The sequence below is a fragment of the Mastomys coucha genome, unplaced genomic scaffold (assembly GCF_008632895.1).
Source record: "Mastomys coucha isolate ucsf_1 unplaced genomic scaffold, UCSF_Mcou_1 pScaffold20, whole genome shotgun sequence".
NCBI classification, from domain to species: Eukaryota; Metazoa; Chordata; class Mammalia; order Rodentia; family Muridae; genus Mastomys; species Mastomys coucha.
The window spans coordinates 93,473,953-93,494,798 of record NW_022196903.1 but is presented as its reverse complement, the minus strand read 5'-3'; the positions used below and the strand labels follow the sequence as shown (position 1 = coordinate 93,494,798).

At 44.5% G+C, this 20,846-nt stretch overlaps 1 protein-coding gene across 2 annotated transcripts in view; it reads left to right on the top strand.

The window, feature by feature from the left end:
• Positions 1-6,929, top strand: part of Prok2 (prokineticin 2) — a 15,732-nt gene extending 8,803 nt beyond the window's left edge. Inside the window, exons 3-4 of one of the 2 annotated variants that reach the window (XM_031382751.1) lie at positions 3,541-3,603; positions 5,370-6,929. In XM_031382751.1, coding sequence (XP_031238611.1) covers positions 3,541-3,603; positions 5,370-5,474 — 168 coding nt within the window. In that variant the 3' untranslated portion in view covers positions 5,475-6,929. The remainder of the gene's footprint in view (positions 1-3,540; positions 3,604-5,369) is intronic. The other variant, XM_031382753.1, reaches the window with a different exon arrangement.
• Positions 6,930-20,846: the final 13,917 nt, after the last annotated feature.

The window sequence follows — 20,846 nt, the reverse complement described above, 5'->3', positions numbered from 1 at the left end:
TCCATAGTTAATCTCTGCAACTCCTTCCGTGGGTATTTGGTTCCCCCTTTTAAGAAGGAATGAAATGGGGACAGGTAGTTCTAAGGTCAGCTTCCTGCTCTGTCTCAGGTGCATTCCTTTTTAAAAATACACAAGTTTTTACTTCATATTTGATTATTCAAAGTGAAAAAAACAGTGGGACCTTATTGCACATGGCTATAATCTCAGCACTCGGAACCCTGAGGCAGGTGGCTCTAGAGTTCAAGGTTAGCCTGGCTTAGAGAGAGAGTTCCTGTGGCAGTAGCTTATGGTTAGAGCCTGTACTTCATGGATCCAAGGACCTGAGTTCAATCCTGACCACTGGCAAGTGTGAACTAATCAAGGAAGCAAAAACCCAAAACCACTAGTTTACCTGGAGAAAATACATTTTACGTCAAACGATAATTTTAACTGGTATTCATTTCTTTAACACTTTGTGTGACTTATACAATAATGCCTTTAGGAAGCACTGCTATAAAACACATTATCTAAATTCTATTAGTAGTTGCATTGTGGTTTTTATTAGATTATGGTTTTCATAATTAAAAAGAAGAAACAAGAATACTGAAAAAGAAGGATTTTGATGCCAGGTTTTCTATTCCACTTGATAAATATATTTAACACTTGAACTTTTTTGTTTTATAATTATTTTAAAGAGGTATTCTCTGGCCAGGCGGTGGTGGTGCACACCTTTAATCCCAGCACTTGGGAGGCAGAGGCAGGTGGATTTCTGAGTTCGAGGCCAGCCTGGTCTATAGAGTGAGTTCCAGGACAGCCAGGGCTATACAGAGAAACCCTGTCTCAAAAAAAACAAAAACAGCAACAACAAAAAAAGAGGTGTTCTCTGATCTCATCTTTAAATTTGTTTCAACTTCTGGTTTGTTTGTCCAGGGACTACACATAGAGCTTTGCCCATGTAGATCCAATCCACTTTGTGTGTCTATCTTTAATATACACTTATATAGGTGTGTGTGTGTGTGTGTGTGTGTGTGTGTGTGTGTACACTCACATGCGCACGTGTTGAGGCCAGGGATCGATGTTGCTGTCTTCCTCATTAACTTTCCACCTCATTTTTTGAGACATGGTCTTTCACTGAACCTGGAGCTCCTGGTTCAGGTAGACCCGCTGGCAGGTATTTGCCAGTCATCCAGCTGTTTCCAACTCACTGGGATTACAGATGTGCAGTGTGCCTGGCTTTCCTGTGGAGGCTGGGTTGAGAGTAAGGTCTGTGCTTGCACAGCGGACACTTAACTGGCAGCCATTTCCATGCCCCACCCACTTTTATATAAACATTCTAACACAATTTTCTTCCTTTCCTTTTTTCTTTCCTTTTTCACTCTTTCTTCCTCTCTGTCTCTTTCTATTTCTCTTTTCATTTTTCAATGGTCACTCACTATATAGAATTTGTAACCTTCTACCTCCTGAATATTGAGATTACAGTAAGTAACCTTCTACTAAAAAAGATTTTGAAGATGTAAAACTTAGTTGTTCTCCTTCTGAAGCCAATGTGTGACTAAATGCCAAATAAAATGTTAGCATGTATTTTTTTTCAAAAGGCTTTAATGGTATTTGTTAATGCTGAGCATTTTTTAGTAAGACTAAAGAATAATGTGGCTTAACAGTTTAGTAAAAGATGGTTAAAGAGAAGACACTGTGTGATGTCCTCATTCTTCCTAATATGGACATCAAGAGTCACTGGTGCAGTGAACTCATGGAGCAGTGTCAAGAGCTGCGGCTGCAGGTTCAAGTCAGCTGTGTCCCATGGACAGAAACAGTGCAGCTTGACGCAGGGTTCTCAACCTTCGCTCTAGACCTAGTTTCTCCAGTTGGTGGTATCTTGCAAAACTGGAGGACAATTCAGCAACAGGCAATAATGCAGTCAGGATAGAAAGCAGTTCCATTACTATAGAGTCAACTCCCACCTTCCCTTCTTCGCTTCTGTGCCCATGTGCGTGTGCGTGTGCGTGTGCGTGTGCGTGTGCGTGTGCGTGTGCGTGTGCGTGTGTGTGTGTGTGTGTGTGTGTGTGTGCGTGCGTGTGTGCGCACGCGCGCATGCATGCATGCACTTGCTTATGCTCTTGTGTTTTACTGGAGATTGAAACTAGGAGCTCACCCCCTAGGCAAGCACTCTGCCACTGAGCTATATCCTCCGCAACATGTTTTCTTTGTATTTTGTGATAGGGTCTCACTAAGTGGTCCAAGCTGGCCTCGAACTCACCATCCTCCTGCCTCAGTTCTCCTGAGTAGCTAGGATTTTATAGGTTTGTGCTCCAGTTTTCCCTTTTAGAAGTGCCATTTTCCCTTTAGAAGTACTCCAAGTAAGAAAGAACTGTGTTCTGTTTTGATGAGTTTAGAATTTGCTATTTGGAATTGGAAATTGTAGGCTGTAAGAAACTGGTGTTCCACTGATTCTAAAGCAAGCCACCAGGTTTGAACTAGAGGTTAGAATGTGCATTGATGTAAACATTTCCATCACCCCATTGACACCTGTTTACTTCATTTAGTGAGGCTTCTGAACCTAGAAGTGAATGGAGACGTAGGCAAGAGTCTGCTGAATGGATGATTTCAGAACTCAAGCTGTTTATGACCTTGGGCTGCATGGAAAGGACTCTTGGAAGGAGAAATGCTGATTGGGTCTTGGTTTGCATGAGAAAGGGCAAGCCACAGAAAGGGCCCAGAATCTCAGAGTCAGGTGTGGTTTGGTGTTCCAGCAAACGGCTTTTCCTTTCCGGTTCCTTGTTGGATCCTTCAGTACCTAGAACAGGGGCAGCACATCAGCTTGAAACCTTCTTCCTGTGTCCTGGGCAGAAAGAACCCTTGGATGGGTTGTATTTGACTATTTTACACTTGCTTGGGACAAGCACAGTTCCCTTAACTATTGCTGCCAGCTCTTAGTTATTAATTTTCATGCGCATTTTGAGCTAGCTCCCTGTTTACTGAGAGGGCTCTCCTGGACATTTAGGGCTTTAGCACATTTCTAGCATCTATTCACTAAATGTGAATAGCATCCCCCCCCCCCCCATCCCAGCTGTGACAAACACAACTGGCTGGGTATTGATTGCTCTATGGACAGAGTCACCCCTGGTAACTGAGAACCACTTTTTCTATTTTGGACTTTAAGGCTTACCTTAGAGGAGTCTAGCAAAAAATCTCAGAGTCAAAGTAGATGGTCCCATCTCACACCGCCCAAGTTGTCGTTGTCTAAGCTGGTCCAGCTATGCTCACCTGTCTGATGTGTTCTGGGTGGTAGCCCTCCACCCCCACTACAGCAAGCCCAGCAGCCTTGACTCACTCAACAGCAGAACCCTTCTGAGCTTACCATCTGCCCTAGCCCTGCAGGCAGCACGGCTGTGTGTAGGTGCCATGTTTAGCCCCTTGGAAATAGCCATGCATCAAAAAGGCCCCAGAGAAGCCTGGATGAGCCCTGCTCTGCCTGCTGACCACACCACAAGCCCTGTCCTCTATTACTTCTCTGACTTCCTTTGTGTTTATTGATGTCACTCATCTCCCTGACCCATCCAGAGGCATGTTGCAAATGGAAGGCAGGAAAGAAGAAGGGCGAAAAGAAGAAAGAGGAAGAAGGAGGTAAGAAGAAAGAGAGAGCGTGGACCTAGGGCGCCTGGCTTTTACAGTGCGCATGACAGTTAGGTCTGCCCTCTTAGAGCAACCCAAGAGTCAGGTCAGAATGTTTTTGCCATTGTCCGAAGACAGCCTTTTGCTTTTTTTTTTTTTTTTTTAATATGTAAAAGAATTCTATTTTGAAAGCATCTGGGTAATTGTTGTGGGGTGGCTTCTTTAGATAGGACATACTAGAAATACAGAGAATGACAGCTAAAAACATTTGAAGTTGGAAACAGGAGGTTTGAATTCTCTGACAATTTGAATTCTCTGACAAGGAGCCCTAGAGCTAATAATCTCTCTCTCTCTCTCTTTCTCTCTCTCTCTCTCTCTCTCTCTCTCTCTCTCTCTCTCTCTTTCTCCCTCCCCACACACACACTGTCTCTTTCTCTTGTCCAGGCTACTCTCAAATTCATGATCCTCCCTTTTCAGTATTCTGAGTGCTGGGGTTACAGGATTGAGACATCCAACGTGGCCAAGGTGTTAACTGAGCTAGAGGCCCTGTACCTACAGGGTGGGGGCGGCTTTCCTGTCTTCTGTTTTAGGACTTTGAAAAGCATACATATTTTTAGTGCTAGCTATATCAGTTAACATGCCTCAATCCAGCTCCACCGATGGCATGCACAGGGACTGAGAAGTGGCTTTGGGCATGAGGCAGGCCTTCTCTTCTGGGTCAGCTTCGAGTCCAGTCTAATTCTTCAAGCTGAACTTGTCTTTCCCACGAATTCCCTCTAAACATCCTCAGTGATCAGTCATCTAACTTTGGTGGCTGTGTGTGAATGCTTGAACTTGCATATTCCTGACTGGCTGTAGATTCATACTTGTGTGTGGAATACTTGTGGTCCTGTCTAGGCTTGCCTTTTCATACGGGGCTTACACAGCAATCACTATAAAAATAAATGAGAGGGGCTAGGGAGATGGCTCATTCAGTAACATGCTTGCTACACAAGCATAAAGCCCTGGATTCTATTCCCCAAAACCTCAGTTCAAAAGCCACGTGCAATGGTGAACATCTGTAATTCCAGCACTGGGGAGGCAGCAAGTAGATCCTGGGGCTCAGTGGTCAACCAGCCGAGTGGAATCAGCCATTCCAGCTTTATTAAGAAACCCTGCCTCAAAAAGTGGAAAAGTGATGGAGGAAAGAAGGCATTGAGCATCCAGCTCAGCCAGCCCTCCACATAGACTCTGCATAAATGTACCTCTGCACATCACGTGTGTGTGTGTGTGTGTGTGTGTGTGTTAATTAATTAACACACATGACAGGAGTCATCATTTTTTAAAAAAATCGGTGTTAAGTTATAATTTAAACTTTTATTTTTAACCCAAAGGTCTTATTGTAATGGATTTCCTGATATCCTGCCATTTGTACTGGCAGGTACAAATTAATTAACACACACAGACACAGACAGACAAACACACACATACACACACACCGATGCTCATGCCTATGATGCCAACACTGGGGAGCAGAGACAGGTGTACCCCAGGAGATCACTGGCCTGCCAGCCTAGTTGAAACAGCAATTGTATGGTTCAGCAAAAGACTCTGTTCTGAGAAAATAAGATGTCCAGAGATGGGGAAGATGGACGGCCTGCTCTGACTTCTGCCTTCATGTGCGCGGGGGTCGACCCGCACACTCAGGTGCCACACATATACATACACATTACACATTAAACCAACAGGTAAGTTGAAAGGTCAATTTTTTTCTGACTTGGTCCCCTTTTCTCTTTTAGGTTCCATTTTGGGGGAGGAGGATGCACCACACTTGCCCCTGCCTGCCAGGCTTGGCATGTTTAAGGACTTCTTTCAACCGGTTTATTTGTTTGGCCCGGAAGTGATCACTCTGAAGTAGGAACTTGAAATGTGAACCTCCGCTGCACAACACCTGTCAAGTCTCACTTGTAATTGTGTCAAACAAAGAATACGCCAGAAAGAAATGTCCTCCCTCAGCTTTCCAAGTAACGTTTCTGTCTTTGATTTTTGAAGTGGCCTCTTTTCTTTTTTTGAAGGAGAATTTTGATTTTTGAAGAGATTTATAGAGGGCAAGGCTTTCTGGCATGGCTTCTCATTTCCCTGTTTATGTTTTGCCTTGACATTTTTTGAATGCCAATAACACCCGTTTTCACAAATAGGAGAATAAGAGTGAACAATCTGTTGCAGAAACTTCCTTTTGCCCTTTGCCTCACCCGTCCTGCTCAGTGCCCAGGCAGACACACCCTTATTCTTCAAAGAATCTGGTGATGCTCACCTTAGTTTAGCGTAGTGGGGCCTCTACACTCCCGGGCTTGCTGGTAGACCTACTGAGGAGGCTCAGAGAGCTAGTCCTGTACACGTTTGAACCAGACCCTCCAGGCAGCTCATTGCAGGCAGACATTGGAACATTCAGGAACTTTCCTGACCCCCACCCCCACCCCTGCCTGGCCCACTGGCTTTCAGTTCTGCTGTTTAACTGGTGGGAGGACAAAATTAATGGGACACTGAAGGAACCTGGCCCACTTTTCTAGATTTGTTTAAGTAAAAGACATTTTCTCCTTGGTGGAATATTACATGTCTTTCTCTTCTTTATTTGAGACTTTTTTTAAAAAAACAAAAACAAAAACAAAAAAAGTCTTGTTGGAGACATTTTAAAGGATGCCACTTGAGGGAGCATTGATTTCATCGGGCATGACAGGAGTCATCATTTTTTTAAAAAAATCGGTGTTAAGTTATAATTTAAACTTTTATTTTTAACCCAAAGGTCTTATTGTAATGGATTTCCTGATATCCTGCCATTTGTACTGGTATCAATATTTCTATGTAAAAAAAAATTCTGTATCAGAATAATGATGATAGTGTATATCCTTTGATTTATTTTGATATTATATCCTTATTTTTGTCAAGGCTGTCAACAGTTTTTATTATGAGCGGATTTTATTTCTACATAGCCCTCATCCTAAGGTCAGCAGACACCCCAAAACTGGTGGAATCACCCTAACACTACATGCATTTTCATCTCACATCCAGGAGAGCTGTGTTTGTGTGAATCTCAAGGTAGCACAAAGACGAATAAATAAACCATGTGTATTAAAACAGAAACAAAAACGAAAAAGCTTTGGTGAGTGAAGGAAACTGTGACACCCGTTAGCTGGAATGGACCCGTAGGCTTGCCCTGTGAGATTGGATGGAGGGTATGTGATACGCGCGCCGCGTGGCATGGGTTAGGTTCTAACTGCACAGTGATGCCAATGTGGTCTGACCTTGAACAACTCACTAAGTGTTTTCAACCCATATTGTGTCACAAATAAACATCTGAACCCTCAAATTTAACTGGCTACACATTTGCCACGCCCACCCACCCCGGGTTCCCCAAAGTGGACACCTGCAGTTCGCTCTGCTTATTTGCTCAGTTAGGGGTGGCCCAGGTACTGATGTCTGGTACAATTTACGGGATCTGGGTATGTTAATCCCATCACTGCTTGGAGAAGTGGTCTCCATTTACCCCGGAAGAAAACAAGAAATGTCAACAAGGGGAATTATGGGAAAGAAATGGGCATGTTAAGCAATCTGGCTAAAGTTATTTTTACATATCATTCAAGAGACTTGTCAATAAGTGGCAACATGTAATTTTAATCTTAATTTTCACCGGAGTTAAAAGCCACAACTATCTCTAATACCATCTTGCTCTTACATATACCAATCCAGTTTAAAGGTTCATACAGAAAGGGACAGAGTCTCAGGTGCCCAGCCAAGAGGACCAAAGTACAGTGGCGCAGGGTAGCCATTACCACCTGCAGCCCCAGAGCCCTGGTGTTTGCTCTCTTTCCCTCTGCTCATTATTTTTACTATGATTAGCACCACATACTCTTTGGAGATTAATTGCTATCAAAACCCTCCACCTTTCAAATAACTTTCACAAACCTTATAATCACATTTCCCAGAAGTTATATTTTCTTACGTATCATGTGTAAGAGAGACTGTGTGAGGATGGGAAGGGGAGGGAGGAGTGTGCCAAGGCACGCCTATGGAGGTCACCTGGGAAACAAACTCGGGTGGTCAGGGTAGCAAATGCTTGAACAGCCTGGAGCATCTGCCCAGCCAGCCCTCAGAGGTTGTCTGCGACATTTTTATGGGACTCGATAGGTCTATACCCTGGCAACTGCATCTACTGCTCCCAGGATGGCCCTGCATAACAAGTCTGGGATGTCCTAGTCCTGAAACCCTACAAGGTAAGGCAAGGTGGGGATTTCCAGGTGGTAAATACATGGTGTGAGTTTTTCTTAAGTGCAAGGTGGTAGAACTAGCCAACAGCTAGTAACCAAACTCAAGCAACCGTTCCACTTGTTTTTTTTTTTTTTTCCCTGTCAGCTTTTTTAAAGGTTTGAATGAAACGTCCTCCTCACTCGACCACCAATGGGATGGGCCACTGTGGGGATTCATACCCTGGCCACCTCTCACCCTGTTGTCTTTCTGTTTCTCGGCTCTGGGTGCAATGTGACCTACAGCTTCAGACTTCTGCCACCATGCCTTCTCCTCACGGATAGACTGTAGAATCCCCTCAAGCTGTGAACCCACATAAACCATTCCTCAAGTTGCTTCTTGTTGAGTATTTTGTCAGAGCAATGAGGAGTAACCGGTACAGACCGAAGGCCATTTCTAAGTTTGCATTAAAAACTTGGGCTTTGTTTGTTGTTTTACCAAACGAAAAGTCTGTGCCCAAAGCACTCTCCCAACACCCACAGGCTCTGGTAGTCCTCGCCATTCCAATGCAGCCCTTGCTAAAGCTATGCAAAGTCAGTCAGTCCAGGTACAAACCAAACACAATCCCATCCTCCTCTGACTCTCGTATCAGGAACCTCATCCCCTTCTTTCCTGGCTTAGTTTTCCAGAGGATAGAAGGCAGGTTGCCATTTTTAACCTGGAGATCAAGACAGTTAACGATATTTAGCATGCACCACTATAAAACCCACTGACAACCTTTTGTGACCTTTCCGTTTTACACTGTCACACACTTCAGATAGTATCCTTGGAACTGATAGTCCACTACTTCTGTGATCTTTCCCCCTATTCCATTTTTTTGTGTGTATTTAACATCTGTACACCTTCCACTATTTGAAAAAAAAAACCAGTTAATTGGCAAATAAAATGTCTATGGTATCCATACTATTCAAGTTATACGTATATTGTAAAATGGCTAGCCTGTGCTAATCAGCATTCCCACCTCACATATCCTTTATTGTGAAGACATTGAACATCTACGTGTGGGAAGTAACACTAACTGTAGTACCATTCCGTACAACAAAGTTCTCTGCTAGCATATTTTTTTAAAGATTTATTTATTTATTATATGTAAGAACACTGCATAACAAGTCTGGGATGTCCTGTCTTCAGACACCCCAGAAAGAGGGCACCAGATCTCATTACAGATGGTTGTGAGCCACCATGTGGTTGCTGGGATTTGAACTCTGGAAGGGCAGTCAGTGTTCTTAACCACTGAGCCATCTCTCCAGTCCTCTGCTAGCACTTCTAAAGATATCCTAAGACAGCCTTTTATCAATGGATCCTTTTTTAAAAAAATATTTATTGTATGTCTATTAGTGCTCTATCTGCATGTACATCTGCATGCCATCAGGTCCCATTTTAGATGGTTGTGAGCCACCATATGGTTGCTGGGGATTGAACTCAGGACCTCTTGGAAGAACAAACAGTGCTCTTAACAGCTGAGCCATCTCTCCAGCCCTGCCAATGGATCTTTAAGAAAATCCATCTTTACTCCCACCAAACACACCAGGCCGTTCTCAGTACACACATTCTCCAGTGCTAGAGGTGCTGTTGGTATGTACCTCTCTGTGTTAGAGGCAGGCAGGGTCTTACCATGTGTGCCAGGCTGTGAACCATCATGTTCCTGCTTCAGCCTTTCAAGTGCCAGGATTAGAGTTGTGCAACCGTGCTCAGCTCACATGTTATCTTGGAGGTTCTGTTCCCAGTTTTCCCATCATCTACCATCCCCCAGGATGTTCATTTGATTTGTCTTGGATGAAGCTTAAGTGTTGTGATACTTTTAAAAGCTTTTCTCCTTTAGGGTCTGCCTATAGTTGAGAGGCACTGAAAAAAGAGTAAAGGCTGTCGCGTCTCTGGAAAGGCTACTGCTAACTGTGACAATGGCCAATGAGACACATTTCTAGTTGAATTACAAGGCAGGTGCTAAATATCTTTGGAAGTTCCTTTGGTCCTTGGTGTAACTCACTCCGATATCTCTCTTATTCTAGAAGGAAACACACAGAGGAGGGCTGCCCTGAAGAATTCAGTGGTGGTTGCAGTAGTGTGTAGTTCACTTGAACAATCTGAAAAGCACCACCCCCATTCCAAGGCAGGTGAGACAGGTGAGGCAGGTGGGTGGTGGTTGGGGTGGGGGACTGACAGTGGGAAGGAGGGTTTTACTCAGTTGATCTGTGGCTCTGCTGGAGCTCAGCTCTCTCTTGACCATAGGCTTCCCAGGAGGACATTTCAGGTGACTCAGTGTCTGACACAACTCTTCCATCCCGACCCACAGCCGGTTCTTGCCCTTGATTCCCAGAACTTCTGCTCTACTGGTCCATAAGTCATCATTTCATCAAAATGTGCATTAGTCACCAAAGACTAAGAGCAAGTCCACAGCATGGAGACTGTGATTCGTGGTGACAAAATGCTCAGATCACACATGCACTTTTGAATACCCATCCTTGTGCCCTCCTGGGGACTTCCTTGTGATGTATGGGACCCTCATGCTTGCAGCTGTGCAGAAGTCTACTCCCTGGAGTTACTTACCACCCATGCATATTCCCAGGTGCCTTTGTCCCATGAGTTCTAAGGGCTCATGCCCCACCCCCAATCCTGCTAATTTTGTGTGTTGCAAGTACAAACTACAAACCATAAGAAACTCAAGAAGAAGGAAGACCAAAGGGTGGATACTTCGTCCTACTTAAAGGAGGGAACAAAATACCCATGGAAGGAGTTGCAGAGACTGAGTAGGGCTTTAGCACATTTCTAGCATCTATTCACTAAATGTGAATAGCATCCCCCCATCCCAGCTGTGACAAACACAACTGGCTGGGTATTGCCCTATGGACAGAGTCACCCCTGGTAACTGAGTGAGTAGGTAACTATGGAGCAGAGACTGAATCTAGCTACTATTGGTGGATGCCAGCAAGTGTGCTGGATAACAGGAGCCTGATATAGCTGTCTCCTGAGAGGCTCTGACAGTACCTGACTAATACAGAAGTAGAGGCGCACAGCCATCCATTGGACTGAGTACAGGGTCCCCAATGAAGGAGCTAGAGAAAGGACCCAAGGAGCTGAAAGGTTTCCAGCCCCTTAGGAAGAACAACAGTATGAACTAACTAGTACCCTCAAAGCTCCCAGGGACTAAAACTCCAACCAAAGAGTACACATGTACTCATGGCTCCAGCAGCATATGTATAGCAGAGGTTGGCCAAGTTGGTCATCAATGGGAGGAGAGGCCCTTGGCCCTGTGAAGGTTCTATGCCCCGGTGTAGGGGAATGCCAGGGCCAGTAAGCAGGAGAGGGTAGGATGGTGAGCAGGGGGAAGGGGGAGGGAACAGGGGATTGTTTTAGTTTTTTCTTTTTGGAGGGGAACCTGGGAAAGGAGATATTGTAAATAAAGAAAACATCTAATAAAAAAATTTTTGTGTGTGTGTTGCACCCCGTAGTAGGATTCCAGTGTTCTGCCCTAGCTCTGACAGCTGGCGGTGTCATTAGTCATTGTCATACTTCTTCTGGAGGCAGAAGGTAGAGATGAGAACCTGTGCTTTAGACTAAAGCTCTTTTGTGGCTACTTGATAATTTTTTAAAAAAATATTTATTTATTTATTTAATGTATATGAGTACACTGTCACAGTCTTCAGATGCACCAGAAGAGGGCATCGGATCCCATTACAGATGGTTGTGAGCCACCATGTAGTTGCTGGGAATTGAACTCAGGACCTCTGGAAGAGCAGCTTAACCACTAAGCCATCTCTCCAGCCCTACTTGATATTTTTTTAACTAAACATTTCACCTCTTTCTCAAAAGATAAAAGAATCATAAAAGTTAACCCTTTGCAGAATGTGGAGACAGCTCAGCTGGTCAAGTACTTGTGCAAACATAATGACGGGGTGTATAATCTCCAGAAATCACATAACAAGTAGAAAGCAGTAGCAAATGGCAACCAATCCCAAGGCTGGGACAGAGGAGACAGAAGTCCTGAGGTTTGCAAACCAGTCATCCTTGGGGCTTTGATGGGCTTCAGGTTCAGTGGGAGATCCTGTCTTAAAAACTAAGGTAAAGAAAAATTGAGGAAGTCACCAGAGGTGCACCTCTGGCTTACATGTGAACTTATATATACATATATGTACGCACAGACACAACAGGAAATTACAAAGGGCAATATCAAAGGAAACAATACATTCGAAGTAGTAAAAAAACAGTGTGGCATAGTTAGATGCCCTCCCCTTGTCATGTGTGGGTCAGTGCAGAAGCAAGAGGCCCAGTGACACTCATTGCTAAGGAATGATTTAGCCTGTAGGCTGTACTGCTAATCAAGCTTCCACAATTATTTACATTCATATGCTTATCCTTTTGATTAAAATACAAGTAATTTGTGTGTGAGAGGGAGAGTTTCCCATTGAAGAAATTCAAGTGAATTTTAAACTTGGAGAAAACTGTTTTATTAAGTTAGGTTTGAGTAACTATTGAGAAGTGTCCTGGATTGCATTCCTCTGTAGACAAGATTAGTGCTGGCATGAGTGTGTTTGGCTCATTTAAAACACACAACTCAATCAACAAAACTTTTATTATGGAAATTTTAAACATACCCATTCTTTTTGGTTTTGGTTTTTTGTTTTTTCAAGACATGTTTTTTTTTCTGTGTAGCCCTGGTTGTCCTCAAACTTTATTCTGTAGTCTAGGCTGGCCTCAAACTCAGAGATCTATCTGCCTTTGACTCCCAAGGGCTGGGATTAAAGGCTCTGGCCACCATTGCCCAGCAAACATAGACTCTCTTAGCTCAGTGGAAAAAGGCACTCTTACAACACAAGCCTAATGGCCTGAGTTGAATCCCTGGTACCTTCATGAAAATCTGGTAAGTGATGTCAAAGAGGTTTCACTGGTCAGTTGAGAAATTGCCTCTATAAGATCTTGGCTGTAAGCATTTTCTTAGTGATTGATGGGCAAGGGCCCAGCCCACTGTAGAAGGTGTCATCCTTAAGCTGGGTAGTCCTGGGTTCCATAAGAAAGCAGGCGGAGCAAGCCATGATGAGCAACCCAGTAAGCAGCACCCCTCCTTAGCCTCTGCATCAGCTCCTACCTCCAGGTTCCTGCCCTATTTGAGTTCCTGACCTGACTTCCTTTGATAACGAACAGTGATGTGAATAAACCCCTCCTTCCAAACTTTCCTTGTTCATGGTGTTTTGTCTCAGCTATAGGAACCCTAACTAAGACAGGGGTTTTTATTAAAGAGCAAACTTGGGTCCTCCTAACTACTCCCCTCCTCCAGCTTCCTGTGTTACCCTGTGATTATTCCCTCTCATTTCATCCCATCTACCAATGTGCAATGCAGCCAAAAGATGCTCCCCAAACATGAGATGCATAGCAAGTAGTATTTACTATATTTTTATGAGGATATAGAAATAAATTATTAGCCCTTTGCATGGCAAATGCTAATATTCCATCATTTTTTTCTTTCATTTCATTAAGAACTGAGAAACCTATGGCTAGCAGAAGAGACCTATAGATTGCAGTTGTCCTCTCCAGCTCCTTGTTACCCTATTCAGACACTGTTTACTGGCTGTCTACATGTGACTGTGTGACTTAAACTCAGAGCAGCGGAAGGGAGCAGATGTGATCTCCCTTACTTTACTAAAAGGAAATTGAGCTTCCTCTCCAACAGAGATGAGTACATTTGGCATAAGGCCCAGGCAGTGAAGGACCTGGGAAGGCTGGTTGAGTTGACTTAACAGCCAGGATCCCTAGGGCCTGAAACACACACCCTCAACACAAGAAGAAGCACTCAAGTGGCCCTTATTTGGTAGACATCTCCATCATCTCGTTCCTAATCATTAAGCTGAGTATTTCTAATGGGTTATCATTTTGTTGCATTTTGAACTTCAGTGTGTTACCTTTTAAAATTACTGTAGGGTGCTGGGGATATGGGTCAGTGGTTAAGAGCACTTGTCTTAGTTAGGGTTTTACTGCTGTGGACAGACACCATGACCAGGGCAAGTCTTATAAAGGACAACATTTAATTGAGGAAGGCATACAGGTTCAGAGGTTCAGTCCATTATCACAAGGCGGGAGATTGGCAGCATCCAGGCCGGCATGGTGCAGGAGGAGCTGAGAGTTCTACATCTTCATCTGAAGGCTGCTAGTGGAATATTAATTTCCAGGCAGCTAAGGCGAGGCTGTTAAGCCCATACCTACAGTGACACATGTACTCCAACAAGGCCACACCTCCCAACAGTGCCATTCCCTATTAGGGCCAAGCATCTACAAACCATCATAGCATTCTTCCAGAGGGGCTTGGCTTCTAAGGTACACAGACACGCCTGCAGACAAAGTAACAATACACATAAAGATAATAAATCATTACAAATAAATAAAACAATGGTGCCCAGGTGTAGTGGCATTTACAATACATAGCAACAGACCAAACCTCTACAGTCTTTTTGGGATTGGCTAGCTCAGGAATGGAACCAGAATGGAGGAGAGAACTTGGCTGTCACAGTGTTCACAGTGTTCACAGGTCAGAAAGGAATGCTCCTTCCTGTTGTCTGAGAATATTCAAACTATGGAGGACTAGACTTGCTTGCATTTTCTCCTCACAGACCTCATGGTTCCACAAGAAGAAATTGTTAACTGAGTGGAGCAAGGATCTCTTTAGAAATGGTGAAACTCAGGTAGTTTGATTATGAGCACACCAGCATGGAAAAGACCACAAAGACTGTAAGCCTGTCTGTCTGTCTGTCTGTCTTGTAGCTAGTGTCCAAAGCTGGAAATGCCCACAGACTAAGAAATGTGTGTGAGGGGAGGGCAGGGGTGTTAGAGTGTCACAAAACAACTGTCCATTTTCTCATGGTGTTTAAGTGACTTTAGTTCTTTCTAAGAAGTGTTGGTTTGGGGTGGGAGGTGTTGAAGAAGAAATCAACTTTAGATGATAAACTTTCAGTGAACAACAATGGCATAGGTAATAAGCCATTGGCAGTAGACTAACGGCTTTATGTAATTGTGTTCCTTCAATAGAAACAGGTTATTAAATATATACCTACCACCATTTAACTCTAATATCTTTACCAACCTTATAAAGCAACTTAACAAATTCCCTTTCAAAAATCCTTTGTCAGACCACACATGTCGCCGTATTCATGAAAGATTAGAACAATTATGCAAATAGCATTCTAGAAATAGCTCTGGGTATCCCATAATTCCTCAAGATAGATATGCAAATGAAACGGATCTCAACTGTGAGCTTAAAGAATTACACACGGCCCAATTACACTCTCCAGGCCACTTCGATGAATGCCAGCCTGCAATGGGAATCCTTTCTCTGTCTGCCCAGCACATGGTCACACTTACACAATAGCCAGGGACCATTGTGAAAAAAAAAAGGGGGGGAGCATAGAATGTTAAATAGGGGGTGGGAGAATCTCATCATCTGTGCATTTCAAATTACATTTTTAGCCCCAGGTCTGGGGATGGAACTTAAGCCCTGTGCTTGCCATGCAAGCCCTCTACCATTGCTGTAAATCCCCAAGTTCTGCTATCAATTTTCTTTTCTCCTCTCCCTTCAATTTGCTCTCTCTCTCCCCTCTCTCTCTGTCTTTCTCTCTTGTTCTTTCCCTCCGTCTGTCTGTCTGTCTCTCTCTCTCTGTGCATGTGTGTGTGTGTGTGTGTTGTGTGTGTGTGTGTGGTATAGTATACATATGTATGCTGATGCATGTGTACAGATAGAGGCCACAGTTTACCCTGTGTCTTTCCTAGTCACTCTTGGCTTTAGTTTTTGAGACAGGATCTCTTGGTCACCTGGAGCTCACCCATTCATCTAGACTGACTAGCTAGAATGCGTTCTGTGGCCTCTATTCCATGGGATTACCGGTCTGCACGGGGGCTATCCTTAGCGTTTTCACCCGGGTGCTGGGGGTCAGAACCCAGGTCCCTATGCTTATGCATCAAGCACTGGACCCAGTGAGTCACCTCCCCAGGCCACACTATGTAACTATTAAACCAAGAGACACTAACTAGTAAGCTCTCATTGAAGTGTAAACGATTTCCAAGGCCCCTTTGAAATAGCTGTGTGTCTCTATCTACTCTTTCTAGGTTCCAAGCCAGAAACCACGTGTGCTTCTCACGTGTCATTTCCCAGCAGAAAATTAAGATGTCCCTCCCACAGGGGTACGAAGACCAGCATTCTACAGGTAACAAAGTTGTACTCACAGAAATGTTTAAATATATAGCTTTCTAACAGTTTACCTTCTCCTACCCGTTGTAGGTTGGCCACTTTAAACTTAACTTGTAAATGACTAAATGGTTCCTCCCAGAGACCAGGAGGTAATGGCTTCTATTTAGCTGTCTCTGTAATGGTATCAGGAAATGTGATGACTGTATTTATACCTCTGAAATGTGTTTGCAGTTTGTTGATATAATTCAAACTGACTTTAAGACTTCTACCTTCCAGATGTAAATCTCAGGCTATTTATTTACCAGGATCCAGGGTTGGCTGGGCAGCGACGAAGCCTCCCCTTAATTAGGCCTGTTCTTTCTTAAAACAAAACCCACAAAATACCTTTTCCTACAGTGTAAGCCTGTTCCTCCGGCATGTTTTACGAGGGGTTCCGTGGTCCTTTTGAGGGAAACATGTTTGCTTTCTGCAAAGTTTGGACAGAACCCACCAGTGGCGTTTCCACTGGCTCTCCTGGCATCCGCGTGTTACATAACAAATTTCCCCCATAAAAGTGACCCCTTTCCTTCCTGGCACTGGAGTTTTTGGATAGAACAGAGACAGGAAATTTTGAAGGGAGAATTCTGTGATTTTTAGTTTACTGAGAGAAATTAATTTTTTACATGGATTCCAGAGTGAAGGGAGAGCTGACAGAGGCAGAGAGAGATGCATAGCCGGGGAGGATTAGAGGGTGAGGCCCAGGACATTTAGGTTCCATTGTTCTAGTTTCCCCTTTCTCATCAACTGAGAAACCAGAGCTGGATTCTAGTCAGCCTTTCCAGAGAAGCTGGAATGAAGTCTGGCCTCTGTGCTGGCCCAGCCCTCCACGTGGACCCCTCTGTGCTGGCCCAGCCCCCCACGTGGACCCCTCTGTGCTGGCCCAGCCCCCCACGTGGACCCCTCTGTGCTGGCCCAGCCCTCCACGTGGACCCCTCTTGGCATCTCTCTGGTTCTGCCTTGCTTTATGGCTCTGAGTGCCTTTGCCAAGTTTCCCCAGTTAATTAACTAGTAACCAAGAAAACTGCACCTCATTTGCCCCTGTGTCCAGCACCGGCCAACACTGAACTGGCTTCGGGCTGGCTTTCTCTCTCTCTCTCTGTGTGTGTGTGTGTGTGTGTGTGTGTGTGTGTGTGTGTGTGTGTGTGTTGGTTGGGTGGATTTCTATGTCATTTCCCAGATTCCTGTAATTAGATATATGACTGTGGTGGTTACTTTTCTATTCTCTGTGATGATACCCGACAGGAGCAACTTCAGGGAAGAAGGATTTATTCTGGCTCACAGCTCAGGAATATAATTCAACCATGGTAAACCATGAAGGCCCTGTGGATGCCAAGGCATGGTGGCTGGAGAGTGGGTGGGGTCTGTGAGGGTGGCTATCATAACAGCAGCCTCTCACAGAGAGTGACCAGGAAGCAGAGGTAGGACAGGAAATAACGTGGGTTATGACCCCCAGGGTGTGCCCCTGTGACCTATATCAGCCAACAAGGTCCTATTTGCCAGTGGTTCCACTGCCTCCCAAAATAGATCTGCTAGCTGAGGGACTAAATATTCAAACACATGAGCCTGGGCAAAGGGGAGAGTGGGGCAGGACACTTCTCATCCAAACCGTAAGAATAACCTTTAGAATTTATACATCCATTGGTCAAAAGTTTACATTATAGTTGTTAGAGCCTATCTTGTAATAATAAAGATGAGAAATCTATTTCAAGCTAGGTGTAGTGGTACATGCCTTTAATAACAACAGTTGAGGGGCAGAGGCAGATTTCTGTGCGTTCAAGGCCAGCTTGATCAATATAGGGAGTTCCAGGCCTGCCAAGGGTACATATTGAGACCATGTCAAAAACTAAATTAAAAAAAAAAAAAAAAAAAAAAAACAAAAAAAAAAAACAAGCAAACTAAAAACCACCCTATTTCATTATTTTTCTGGTGTGAAGATCACTAGTAGCAGATAGGACAATCTGATAGGTAGAAAGCATGACTTTGGTATCCATCTTTGCATGTGTGCATATGTGTGCTGGTACTGTATGTCGAATTGTGCTTGTGTGCTTCTGTGTAAGGATGCATATGGAGTTCAGAGGACAACCTATAGTGTTGATCCTCAGGCACCATCTATTTAATTTTTTAAAATCTTGTTTACATGGTATGCATCTGTGTTTACGCATGTTTGCATGTGTGTGGGTATGCACGGGTACAGATATGTGGAGGCCAGAGTTGGATGTCAGATGTGTTCCTCAGTTGCTCTCTACCATATACACTGGGTTAGGGCTTTTCACTTGAACCTAGATCTCACCAGTTGAGCTAGTTTAGCTAACCAGCTTGCTCAGGTATCCTCACTCCACCTTTTGTGTTCTGGGATTACAGTCTAGCCATCATGCTTGCCCTGTACTTGCATAGGTGAATGGATCTGGCCTCTGTTCTTCTAGTCTTCTGGCTTGCTCAGCAAATGCTTTATGCATTTTGTTTGTTTGTTTGTTTTGAGGCAGGCTCTCTCAGATCTCTAAGGGTGATCCTTGCTGGACAGTGAGCTCTAGAGATCCTTGTAATGACTCCAACCATGGTTGGTTGTACTTCAAAGTTAGAGTCTAGAGCATCAGTTCTCAACCCATGGGTCACGAATCCTTTGGTGGGGATTGCATATCAAATACCCCGCATATCTGATATCCACATTAGGATTCAGAACAGTAACACAATTACAATTACGAAGTAGCACGAAAATCATTTTTATGGCTTGGGGTCACAACGGCATGAGGAACTGTGTTAAAGGGTTGTGGCAACGAGAGGTCGAGACCCACTGAGGTAGAGATTAAGGAGCATTGAGTCAGGCCCTTGTGCATCCTCTGTCTGTGGCTTTCACCACAGTCACGGTGCCTATCCTCGTGGTCTTAAGGTAGCTGGGCTGCTGTGGCTCCAAACAGCACATCCTCGCCCCACAGCACCACAAAGGGACTGAGATGAGTAAGAGGGAGGAGTATGACTTCTTACCAGTGGGGTTCAACCCTGAATGTTTTGTTCAAGATGGAGGAAAAGGAGAAAAAAAAATCTCTTGAATTCAGCTAACTCTTGTTTTTTTTACTTTTCTTTCCTTTTGGAGTAGCTGAGAGGTACTGCAAGTGCACTGACACACGACCAGCTGTCAGTGGGTGAGAAGGGTTCCCATCATCTCCCTTATCTCTCACAGACGGGGCTCTAAAGGTCAGTGGTCTTGGCTCCCCACATGGGTGAAGTAGCTCTCAGATACCAGAGAGGACATTTTGAACCAGCTACCTCAGTGTCCTGACAGTTTAAGGCACCAGAGACAGTAAGTCAGTGCTTGACTGCTCCAAACAATACATTTCATGACTATAGCAGCACCTTGAATCTCCCACAGCATGCACTGGGATAAAGCCCATTACTGTGTGGAGGCCAGGCATTGGCTCTTTGTGTCTAACCACTCTTTGTGTCTGAATGATTAAATGACATTCAGAAGTGTCAGGGCAATAAGATCTTTGGACATAGGAACAAGTCATAACGTATGTGACACTGCCAGTGACCTGGAGTAGCTGGGAGCCAAGAGAGGAGCAGAGGAGAAACCTGGAGAGGGAACAGGAGATACCAAATGTCCCATGAGCCGATGCACATGGCCTTCCAGGAGAGATCATAGTGTAGGACATTGTAGCTGGCCAAGAAGAGTTTCCTAAAGGCCTCAGCCTGGAGCTAACACAGAACCAATGTCCAGGTAGGACCTGGGGCACTGTTGTTTGTACAGTCTCCTTGTTCTCATGGCACCTTAGACATTGAACTGCTGGACATGAGATAGGGAGGAGTCCGTAGGCAGCTGTGGGGAGAATGGAGGGTATGCCCACAGGCCATTCAAGAGGGAAATGTGGACATACAAGGAGACCCAGAGGTGGACCAAAGAGCCGTGCCTATGAATGCCCTCCTAGGACAACAAAGGTGGTTCCACAAAGTCCTGAAGGTTATTAGGAAGATACGTGACACATTCCCCCAACTCTGTGATCCACCTGAAGGTTAAACTGAGCTCTCTGCCTCTCTGCCTTGGTCTCATCTTTCTTGGAACTTCTGGGCCATGAGAATGACATAGAGGCAGACACGGTGCAGAGGAGCAAGGAAGTTGGCCTGTGCACCTATGGAGGCTGCAGGAGCAGAAAAGAGGCCTGCCAGAGACTGCCATGCTGGTGTAGCTGGTAGACTGCACACCATGCCCACATTTGAATGGATTGAGACTGTCGGTATCTGATCAGTAAGACCACCTCTGAGAGAGCGCCTTAGCTTATAACCTAGACAGTCCTTGTTGATCCTCTGTTCCAGACCCCTGGAATTTGGGGACTGGTTCTGTTCTCTCCAGGGTCAAACATTTCTTTTGCTATTTCAGCCAATGACATTAAAACCACTACCACCACCACCAAAACCAAGCAATCAATAAGCCCCGAATCAGACCTAGAATCTTACCTCTCCTAGAGGGCAGGGCATCTGAAAGATGGGGAGCTGTTGCCCCCACCAAAAAAATGGGCTGAAATAATGTATTTCTTTAAAAGGACCTCAAGATCCAGGTGGTGGTGACACATGCCTTTAATCCCAGCATTCAGGAGACAGAGGTAGGCAGATCTTTGAGTTCAGGGACAGCTTGGTATACAAACGAGATCTAGGATAGCCAGGGCCACACACAGAAACCCTGTCTCAAACTACTTCCCCACCATCACCAAAAAAAGGGGGGAGGTGAAAGAGAGAGAGAGAGAGAGAGAGAGAGAGAGAGAGAGAGAGAGAG